An 11,611-nucleotide genomic window follows, 5' to 3' on the forward strand; every position below is an offset into this window, starting at 1 on the left:
GTAAGGTTTTTTGTAAATAGGGATCTGGACCCCCCCCCCCGGGCCATGGGTCTACAAATCTCTCTAACAATGTCAGCAATTTGATCCCTATAAACCATATTTTGTGCCAGTTACGCCACTATTGGAGAAACAAACACAACGTTTGGAGGAACTCCATGTGCATGAGGCCCTCTTGGTCCATGTAAGGGCATATTTGGGACTGGTTGTCCCTGTTGTGTTGGTTGATGTTGAGGGTATAGCTGCCCTATTAAGGCAGGCATTTTTCCTACGAAAGGTACTGCAAAGAGAATTACAAGAGGAGGAATTGGTGTTGTTTCTCTTCCAACCGCAAAAATTCCTTCCAATCTCTCGGGTGTGAATTCAAACACAAGATTGGTGAACACCCGTACGCCAGACATGGGTTCAAACATAGGATTTGAAAACACTCACGTGCCATTCCATTGTGTCAATCTAGACCCACCAATATGTATGGTTCCGCTGGTAGGCATTGGTGTATTTTGACTTGCTAGTGGTCTAGGAGGAGCTTCATACCATGATTGAGGCACAGGTGATGGTCTCTCATGGTTTTGATTATTAGTTTGACTACTAGTCTGTCCATTATTTTGCATAGGCTGTTTATCTCGAGCTAATCTATGCTGAAGAGGATTAATGTTTTCTTCAACTTGCCTTGTGACAGGTGATTGATAAGCATTCATTTGATCCAAAAAGGATGTTGCCCATCTTTCCATTGTATACATTAATTGTTGTCCCATAGCATCGACTAACCCTCCCCATGGATTCATTGGTTGGATAGAGGGAATAGTTGATGGTCCAGTTTCATGGCCCTGTCCAATATTCTGGACATATGTTGTATGCCCTGAAGTGTTGGTCTGTTCGACCATTTGTGGAGGATCCGTTGAGGCAGGCACGTCCATGGAATGTGATACTACATTATCCTCTAGGTTTTGTATATCTAAATCTCCTTCTACACCTTCTTCAAGACGCTCATTTTCTTTTTGTCTCCTACATCTAGCTATTACAAAGGTCTTACCGAGAGTGCCAAAAATATATGTTGACTTTTTTGACTTTCAAATGTTAGAATTGTAATTCAAGCATGCCAACAAGGATCAATAAGTCCTTACAAAAATTAATAAATGCCAACCAATGAATCAGACGATTGCTTCGAAATTTTTTCAGCCTTCATGAAGGTAACTTTACTAATGGCTTAGTTTTTAGGAGAAAATTAACAAGACTAAGTGAAATAAAAGAAAGAAAGAACAATAGTGTCAGAAATCAATCTTTCATTAAGTAACAAAAATTTACAATTGTAACTTCACGCTTTCACAGATTCAAAGGGATTACAGCAACAGACTATAAGAGAATTACTCCTAGAAATTTGAAGTGCAATACAGGGATGTAAAGACCATAATTTAAAGGACTAGAAATATAAAGCAAATGAACTGGTCTCTGGATCTAGTCCCTAGAGTCTTTACATTATCAACACTCCCTCTATTTATAGGCTCTGAAGATAACCGCCGAAATGGCTAATAACTGTCGAAGTAGGTGATAACTGTCGAAATGATCTCCATGATCACTGAGTGTGGCCTTGAACAGTTTGCTTCCACTCTTTCACTCTCATGGTTGTGCTTCCCTCCTGAATTTGAATTTAAACTGTAAGCAACCGTTTGGCCACATCACCTTGAGTATCCTAACTGTTCCCATGTATCGCGGATCCATTGCCACTGCTATAAGTTGCCACGCGTCTGTTAATGATTGGAGACCGTTACTTATTCTTCAAATTGCCCTTTATGATCCACGTGTCAAGCTATGATAGGTCTGTACAAAATATACAGCCAACAACATCATTCTCAATCAATTCCGAGTATTGGCTATGCATCATTCTCAACCAATACGATGTGACAATATTGATAAACCGTTGTTATGTAGTTGAGACAATACTGTGACTTGAGGTTTTTCATTTGTCAGGAATACCATGTAGACAATGCCACGTGATACTCTAAGACGTGCTGTCAACTAACAAGGTAACAGTCAGCCTCTTCATCTCCATTTTGAGGTACAATGCCTATTCTCTGTTGTTCTGTCCTCAAAAACTCCAATGCACAAGTTGTTCTACTTTCTTCCTCCTTTTGTCGCATGCCTTGACGGAGTCTACAAACAAATACATCCAAAGCTTCCTTCATCCATGAATGTGAACATATTTCTCTTGCTTCTTTAACCCTCATCTGCACAATATCAATACATAGCAATCAATGATTAGGGCTTATTCTATTACAAACTTGTGACCAAACAATTGAAGCTCAAAATGCACAGAAAGTTCCATAAATGTGAGACAAGTTGTTTACAAATTGTTTGTAACTATACATGGGAAGGTTTTGGGGTTGGGGCTTGGGCCAGGTTACAACTCAAGTTCATCTTCCCCGTGTTATCGGGTCCATTTAGAACTGTATTGTTGGACTGCCCAAAGGTAGTAGTTCTTATAGTCATGCCTACGGGGAGTTGCTACACGTTGGTTGCCCCTCCTACCCTTTCATATTGAAAACAAACAAATAAAAGAAAAGGATTGCATATTTAAACTTACCCATATTCTTCGCCTCGCATTTTTCTCTGGCCAAACATCTAATTGTTCCTCAACAAGCAAAGGGAACATGTATGCATCATGAAATGTGCCTTGACTTTTGCTCTGAAAGCTCCATTTCCCCAATTGATTCTGCAAACATTAATGGAATTCCAATTATTATTAGAAAAAAGAAAAAAGGCATGAAAATCTTCATCATCAAGAATAAAAAAAAATAAAAAGAAGAGAGAATGTTAAAGTATGGAGATACTTACTTCAAGAATGCCGACTACACCAGCTTCCTCTTTGGTCTCTCGAAGAGCTGCCTCTTCCATAGTCTCATCAATTTCCCAACCACCCTGAAAAATTACATTCCAATATAAATGAATAAACAAAAACAAAAATGTTTCCATCTTTAGGGTTTTTTTTTTTTTTTTTTTAAGAGTAAAATTGTTGCTAAAAAACAAATAGATGCATTTGACAAATGAGAAAAATATGTGGATCTTTTATTTTTGTTTTTAGTGAATTTTTTTGTTACTTTCTCATCATTCTAAACTAGAAGAACTGAAAAGTAAGAAAATTTAATTAATTTTCTAATTTTTTGAAAATAAAAACTTCAGAAATAAATTAAGCACTTATGGGTTCAGTTGAAAAGGTGACTATTTTTTTATTCCACCTAAATCAGCTGAAATCAAACAACAATTTCTTTAATATCCAAAAAAAAAAAAAAAAGACTTTTTAAGCCAAACCCAAACAAAGTCAAGCAACAACTCAGACAAATGGCAAGGGAAAGTACCTTTGGAAAAAACAAATGGTGAGCCTTTGGAGAGCTGATGAGAAGAACTTCCAAATTTTCAATAAGGGACCCTTGAAGTAGATGTGATTGGTTGCTTATTTTATACCTGTAGGGTATGCATCTGCACAATTTCAAAAATTATTGGTTAGGTCATAGTTTCAGATCAAATCTCCATTAGACTTTGAAAATTTTGATAATTGTAATTCCCATCAATTTTCTCAGCAAACAAACAAAGGAAACAAGAAGAATAAATCTCAATTAAGCTGTGATTGGATCAAGAATTTGAGGCGATTTAGAAAGAAAGGAAGGGGAAAAAATTTATTATTATTTTTGTTACTTTCTTTTCACAAATTTCTTAAATTCGTGATTCAAACACAACTAAAAGTGATAATGACAAATACAAGTAAACATAAAAATCATTATTAGTGACCACTATTTTCTTCATCTAAGAAAGACCCAATTGAATATTTTCTCGGATCAATTTTTCCAAATAAAATTTCCTTCCAATTCAAGGGGAAAAAAAAAAGCAGGAAAAGAAAATTCTGAGAAGGAGAAACCTACCCTACAACTTGGCGACAACCATTATAGTACCGTTGGAACTGCCTGCCCGTGCGAGAAGAAACCAATGACTCCATTTTCTCTCTCTTTCTCTGTTATTTCTCAGAGTAAGGATTTTCCGGGAAAATTTCTAGGAGATGAAAAGGAAGGAAAAGACACCAACCCCTTTTATGAGTAAGGAAAGAATAAAAAATTGGATACTTGAAAGATCCAACTGCACTGTGTTTGGTATATGTACTAAAATTGGATTGTTGGTTTTCATAAACAGCTATGGCCCGAGGTTTGTCTTCTCTCTCTGTTGTTGAAGAGGAGGTGAAGTGTGTCCACTCCTTTTTATAGATAGATGTTTATGGAGACAGCAGGAAACAGAGTGAAAATTTTGGAGAGAGAGAAAGTGGAGGAAAGGCAAGGCTTGGCTGCAAAACTCACGCGCACAGATGGCAGTTGAAAAAACGGTTAGTTTTTTTAATCAAATTATTAGAGGATTATTATTATTTTTTTTTTTTTTTTTATTTGTCAAACTACCATTCGTTGCTTTTACACTTTGCATAAGTTTATAAATACAATGGGTAGATAGGTAGAGAAACTGCTCCCTCCCTCTGTCCTCTCTGTCAATCAAAGCCTCTTCTAGAGTTTTTTTTTCTTGTCATGGCCCGAGTGAGTGCAGTCCTTCCCTTTTTCTTATTCTTTTTTTAATTTACGTGAGTGATTTATTTATTTTTAAATTTGATTTTTTGGCTTTTTCATTTGCGATTTTCTACCATTCAGGCTTACACTGTCTCCATGGACTGCAAATTCAGAGCCGATGCTAGAGTTACTTGTCGGTCCTGTGCTACAAGTTGTGAAAATATAATTTTTAAATTTTTTTTTAATATTTTTATATTTTGTTTTATTATTTTTTTCTCATTTATAGAGGTTTTTCTTCATTTTCTATGGAAATTTGGGTTTGTCTCTGTTATTGGTAGTCGCAGTATGTTGCAATTATGATCGTTGGTTGATGATCGCGGTATATTTCTGGCTATGGTTATTGGATGTTCAAGTGTTCGGGTTTGAAATACTGAACATTTGCTGTAATTCTTTCTAGAGTTAGAAATAATCACTCTTGATGTATTTGTTTTTGTCTATCAATAAAATTTAACTTTGGCAAATAATAAAAAAAAAATTAAATATAAAATTGACCACAAAAACAAGATAAAATAATTATAACCATACATATTAGATAGGGTCTGTCATAAAATAAATAATTTCATTCCATTTGATTTACCTATATTTTATGTGATTATTTGTCTGTCAATAGATTCATTGATAATAATTATGTTAAAAAATATGGTGGCATCACATTCATTAAAAGTTTTTTTTTTGTTATAAACAAATATTGATATATAAATAAAATTTTTATAAATAAGTTATATACCAACTTGGGTGGAAAAAAAAAAAATGTAGACCACAAATGGTAAAAGTGGATAAGCATGAACTTGAGTAACTCAATCATCCTGTAACCACAAAAATAATGAGTAAAAGTGGATAAGCATGAACTTGAGCAACTCAATCATCCTGTAACCACAAAAATAATGAGTCATTGATCACTGAGGTAATTAGCTGGGAAATATTATGATTCTTAAATTAGTAAATGCAAGTTCTGTTACTATAATTATAATTATGTAATTAAATAAGATAAATAGATTTATGATTTATTAAATTAAATAATAAAATATCAAATAAATTTATATTTGATAAATTACATTCTAGAGCATGAAACATGAATAACATAAATATATATTTAATAAAATTATTGAAAACAAACAATCAAATCAAATTTTGTATGATACCATAGTGTCCTTAAAATAGATTAGCCGCCTCACTGTGGATGCTGGAGGAACATCGACTTCTGTCTCGTAAGATAAGATGGTTTAGACCGGCTAACGCAAAAGCACTTTCTGTCAGTTTTGGCGAACCGACAATAGCAGCACTCTCTCACACATTCTTGAAACATTCATAACTCCCTTTCTTCAAAAAATTTGGATGCCCTAAAGAGCTTATACCCTTTTCAAAATCTTGAGGTTTAAATACCCATCAAAACTTTCCTTTACAATTAATGTGGGATTGGTAGTTATACACAATTCCCAAAACCTCATTTATAAAGCCATCTTTGTGAGACAATTTCTCCTTTAATTCTCAATGATTTATTGTCATTCTTTTTGCAAAAAAGCTAGAGGCCCCAAAAATTCTAAAAAAAGTTTTACCAAATGTCTCACATGGGTGTGGGACCCACATGTGTGGGTCCCACACCTATGTGAGACATTTGGTAAAACTTTGGGTAGAATATTTGGAGTCTCTAGCATTACTCTTCTTTTTGTAGTGTAAAGACCTTATTACAAAAAAATCTAAACTCATTTAATTCCACCTTAACTAATGGTTGGGACCTACTTTAATTTCACATTAAAGTTACCAAAAACTCATCTTTTCCAACAAGTTCAACCATAGATATTGAGTATAATCATGAACAATTGTGTGCTTGAGTTTTGGAGGTTGAATTTCTTTCTATATGCTGTTTATTTTATTATTAAGATTTTTGTGACCTGTCTACGTTATTTTGTCCTACTATTCAACAACGTACTTTATTATTAAGATTTTTGTGATTTGTCTCAATTATTTTGTCTTACTGTTCAACAACATTTTGGAGAAAAGTGATAGCATTATTTCTCTTATCATAGACTTCTCATTGACTTAGTTCACCCTTTGCTCAAACCTTAACCGTTTGAACCCTAGATATTGAGTATAACCATGAACGATTGTGTGCTTGAGTTTTGGAGGTTGAATTCCTTTTTATATATTTTTTATTTTATTATTAAGATTTTTGTGACTTGTCTAAATCTGAACCCTAGATATTGAGTATAGTCGTGAACAATTGTGTGCTTGAGTTTTGGAGGTTGAATTCCTTTTTATATATTTTTTATTTTATTATTAAGATTTTTGTGACTTGTCTACGTTATTTTGTCATACTGTTCAACAACGTACTTTATTATGTGATTTGTCTAAATTATTTTGTCTTACTGTCCAACAACATTTTGGAGAAAAGTGATAGCATTATTTCTCTTATCGTAGAGTTCTCATTGCCTTAGTCCACCCTTTGCTCAAATCTTAACCCTCTGAACCCTAGATATTGAGTATAATCATGAACAATTGTGTGTTTGAGTTTTGCAGGTTGAATTCCTTTTTATATATTTTTTATTTTATTATTAAGATTGTTGTTACCTGTCTACGTTATTTTTCCCTACTGTTCAACAACGTACGTTATTATGTGATTTTTCTAAATTATTTTGTCTTACTGTTCAACAACATTTCGGAGAAAAGTGATAGCATTATTTCTTTTATCGTAGACTTCTTATTGACTTAGTCCACCATTTACTCAAACCTTAACCGTCTGAACCCTAGATATTGAGTATAATCATGAACGACTGTGTGTTTGAGTTTTGGAGGTTGAATTCCTTTTTATATATTTTTTATTTTATTATTAAGATTTTTGTGACATGTCTACGTTATTTTGTCCTACTGTTCAACAACGTACTTGATTATTAAGATTTTTGTGATTTGTCTAAATTATTTTTTCTTACTGTTCAACAACATTTTGAAGAAAAGTGATAGCATTATTTCTCTTATCGTAGACTTCTCATTGACTTAGTCCACCCTTTGCTCAAATCTTAACCGTCTGAACCCTAAATATTGAGTATAATCATGAACAGTTGTGTGTTTAAGTTTTGGAGGTTGAATTCCTTTTTATATATTTTTTATTTTATTATTAAGATTTTTGTTACTTGTCTACGTTATTTTGCCCTATTGTTCAACAACATACTTTATTATGTGATTTGTCTAAATTATTTTGTCTTACTGTTCAATAACATTTTGGAGAAAAGTGATAGCATTATTTCTCTTATCGTAGACTTCTCATTGACTTAGTCCACCCTTTGCTCAAATCTTAACCGTCCGAACCCTAGATATTGAGTATAATCATGAACAATTGTGTGTTTAAGTTTTGGAGGTTGAATTCCATTTTATATATTTTTATTTTATTATTAAGATTTTTGTGACTTGTCTACGTTATTTTGTCCTACTGTTCAACAACGTACTTTATTATGTGATTTGTCTAAATTATTTTGTCTTACTGTTCAACAACATTTTGGAGAAAAGTGATAGCATTATTTCTCTTATCGTAGACTTCTCATTGACTTAGTCCACCCTTTGCTCAAACCATGACCCTCTGAACCCTAGATATTGAGTATAATCATGAACAATTGTGTGTTTGAGTTTTGGAGGTTGAATTCTTTTTATATATTTTTTATTTTATTATTAAGATTTTTGTTACCTGTCTACGTTATTTTGCCCTACTGTTTAACAACATTTTGGAGAAAAGTGATAGCATTATTTCTCTTATCATAGACTTCTCATTGACTTGGTCCACCCTTTACTCAAACCTTAACTGTCTGAACCCTAGATATTGAGTATAATCATGAACGATTGTGTGCTTGAGTTTTGGAGGTTGAATTCCTTTTTATATATTTTTTATTTTATTATTAAGATTTTTGTGACTTATCTACGTTATTTTGTCCTACTATTCAACAACGTACTTTATTATTAAGATTTTTGTGATTTGTTTAAATTATTTTGTCTTATTGTTCAACAATATTTTGGAGAAAAGTGATAGCATTATTTCTTTTATCGTGGACTTCTCATTGACTTAGTCCACCCTTTGCTCAAATCTTAACCATCTGAACCCTTGATATTGAGTATAATCATGAACAATTGTGTGTTTGAGTTTTGGAGGTTGAATTCCTTTTTATATATTTTTTATTTCATTATTAAGATTTTTGTTACCTATCTACGTTATTTTGCCCTACTATTCAACAACATACTTTATTATGTGATTTGTCTAAATTATTTTGTCTTACTGTTCAACAACATTTTAGAGAAAAATGATAGCATTATTTCTCTGATCGTAGACTTCTCGTTGACTTAGTCCATCTTTTACTCAAACCTTAACCATCTGAACCCTAGATATTGAGTATAATAATGAACAATTGTGTGCTTAAGTTTTGGAGGTTGAATCTCTTTTTATATATTTTTTATTTTATTATTAAGATTTTTGTTACTTGTCTACGTTATTTTGTCCTACTATTTAACAACGTATTTTATTATTAAGATCTTTGTGATTTGTCTGAATTATTTTGTCTTACTGTTCAACAGCATTTTAGAGAAAAATGATAACATTATTTCCCTAATCATACACTTTTCATTGACTTAGTCCACCCTTTGCTCACCTTAACCGTCTGATCTTCATTCTAGATATGATTACTAACTGAATAATTTTCCAAACACTTTGACACACATTCTACTTGACTACCATTTTTCTTACTTAGCTGAGCAGCATAGTCATGCAAAAAAAAAAAAAAAAAACCTCCCACAAAAAAGATGTAATTTCTTGTATCCTTTTCATTTCTAATCAAACTGCTAATCATTCTCTTCATAATATTAAAAATATTATTACCACATCATTTTAAATATATTTTATGTATAAACCTTTTAAAATATATTTAAAATTTCTAAAAAAAAATTCTCATAATTTGACATACAACAACACGACATATATTACATCTTAATTTTTGATTTATCATAAATTAAATCATATAAAACCCCACTTTCTTAATAATCATTGTGTGTGCATTATGGAATTTATATTATAGATTTGTCAACATTTTTCAAACTTTTTACTTTTAAAATGATTTTTTATAAAAATAAAATAAAGTAAATTGGGGAAAAAGTGGGGTGGACGGAGGGACATGAGCGTGGGAAGGGGATGGTGGATTTATCATTTCGTGGAAAGGAAGGGTGTGGGACTGAGTAAGAGTTGCGTGAGTGAGAGCTTTCAAAACCCGTACGTGTTTATTATTATTATTACCATGTCAGAAATATAAATAAACAAATAACGCGTTATTTTGGAGTCGTTTTCGAATAGGTCTCTCTCTCTCTCTCTCTCTCTCTCTCTCTCTCTCTCCTCAACTATGATTATTATTATGAGTCTCACTCGGTTTGATTACTTGGTTTGGTCCACACACGGAACATCCCTAACTCGTTAACTCAGCCCTGAAAAACGGCTGAGCCACGTTTTCAATCATCATGGAGAGACCTTAATCTTGGGTTTAGTTTAGGTATTTGAGAAAGGATTTAACAAAAGAAAAAAATGAGATGCGTGAAATTAAATAAAATATAAATATATGTTATTTATATATTTTTTTTCTTTTTAAGGGGTTGTTTGGGGTGTTCTAAATAAGTGTGTTTTTCGTCTTTTTGACTAAAAATTTGAGAAAAAAATATGAATATTTGGGTTAATTTTTTGACTTTTTATGAAAAAATGTGTATTAAAAAATTGTTTAAATAAGTGTGTAGGAGAAGTTAGTGAAGTAGGCCGTATAAGTTGGGCAGTACAGTCTGTTGGATAAGAGATGGGAAAAGATTGTCTTCTTTTCGGACTTTAATTAAACGGTGTTATTCGGCCCATTGAAGCCCACCACGGGTCCCGTTTTTCTAATCGGAACCGTTCAATGTGTAGAAATCGTCGAGTACTATATGTTTGTAAAAAATCACGTTGATTGCATATCGATAACTATCTGATCGTGTTAGTTTTTTTTTTGTCAACTGTTAACTATAATACCATCTATTTTTTTATACAAAACTGATTTGATCATGTAGTTAGCGATATTCGATAATTGTGATTTTTTACTAGCATATAGTACTATACGAGTTTTACATATTGAACAGTTCGAATTATCAAAACGGGACCCATGGTGGGCCTCCACGGGCCCAACTTTACCATCCAACTTAGTGAATATACACATATAATTTTTTTTCTTTTCCCTTTCACTGCTTTTGCTTTGACGTCAGTACCTAAAGTGGCATGAAATTGATTTGTATTTTAATATTATGTATATTAATTTTTTATATTTTTTTTTTGGTGAATAGTGATAACTTTTTAATTTTTTTGATAACTTTTTAGCTTTTTGACTTTTTTTAAATTTCCCAAACCAGGTCTAAATTTCTTCATGTTGGCTATATATTTTGTACAAACCTATCATGGCCTGACACGTAGATTATAAAGGGCAATTTGGAGAATCAATGAAGATCTCTAATCATCAACAAGCACGTGGCAACTTGTAACAGTGACAATGGATCCGTGAGACATGGGAATAGTCAAGACACACAAGGTGACGTGGCCAAACGATTTCGTACAATTTGAATTCAAATTCAGGAGGAAAGCTTAACCGCAAGAGTGGTATAGTGGAAACAAATAGTTTAAAGCCATGACTAGTGATCATGGAGATCACTTCTACAGTTATCATTTCGACGGGTATTAGTCACTTCGACGATTATCATCAGAGTCTATAAATAGAGGAGTATGCTGATAATGAGACCCTGGGGACCAGATCCGGAAATCAATTTATTTACTTTATATTTTCCAGTCCTTTATTTCCAATCTTTTACATTCCTGCACTATATTTCAAATTATTAGGAGTAGTTCTAAGTTAGTCTGTTGCTATAATCCCCTTCGAAGCTCTAAAAGTGCGAAGGTACAATTGTAAACTCTTGTTTACTTAATGAAGTTTGATTTTTGACACTATTTTTTCCTCTTTCTTTTACTTTTGTGATCAGTC

At 32.7% G+C, this 11,611-nt stretch overlaps 1 protein-coding gene and 2 long non-coding RNA genes across 3 annotated transcripts; 2 read left to right on the plus strand and 1 right to left on the minus strand.

Moving 5' to 3' along the window:
• Positions 1-1,263: 1,263 nt before the first annotated feature.
• Positions 1,264-4,508, minus strand: LOC145813884 (nudix hydrolase 17, mitochondrial-like). The gene is made up of 5 exons (XM_082910178.1): positions 3,912-4,508; positions 3,351-3,471; positions 2,830-2,913; positions 2,579-2,707; positions 1,264-2,222 (listed from the first exon to the last, which is right to left on the minus strand). Exons 1-5 carry the CDS (start codon positions 3,983-3,985, stop codon positions 2,010-2,012), a joined length of 621 nt encoding a protein of 206 aa, XP_082766304.1. The 5' UTR covers positions 3,986-4,508; the 3' UTR covers positions 1,264-2,009.
• On the plus strand, positions 4,255-11,147 carry LOC145813885 (uncharacterized). Its single transcript, XR_014357282.1, has 2 exons — positions 4,255-4,363; positions 10,989-11,147. It is a non-coding gene; the product is annotated as an uncharacterized LOC145813885 (long non-coding RNA).
• On the plus strand, positions 4,489-5,070 carry LOC114266036 (uncharacterized). The gene is made up of 2 exons (XR_003630527.2): positions 4,489-4,565; positions 4,677-5,070. It is a non-coding gene; the product is annotated as an uncharacterized LOC114266036 (long non-coding RNA).
• Positions 11,148-11,611: the final 464 nt, after the last annotated feature.

This window comes from Camellia sinensis, chromosome 15 (genome assembly GCF_055761805.1).
Source record: "Camellia sinensis isolate YWXY chromosome 15, ASM5576180v1, whole genome shotgun sequence".
Classification (NCBI taxonomy): Eukaryota; Viridiplantae; Streptophyta; class Magnoliopsida; order Ericales; family Theaceae; genus Camellia; species Camellia sinensis.

Excerpts from the sequence above, each read along its gene's own strand:
- LOC145813884 (XM_082910178.1), bottom strand. The coding sequence starts at position 3,985 with ATGGAGTCATTGGTTTCTTCTCGCACGGGCAGGCAGTTCCAACGGTAC. Across the intron at positions 2,914-3,350 it reads ACCATTTGTTTTTTCCAAAG|GGTGGTTGGGAAATTGATGA; the intron begins GTACTTTCCCTT and ends GTAATTTTTCAG. Across the intron at positions 2,223-2,578 it reads ATGCGAGGCGAAGAATATGG|ATGAGGGTTAAAGAAGCAAG; the intron begins GTAAGTTTAAAT and ends GATATTGTGCAG.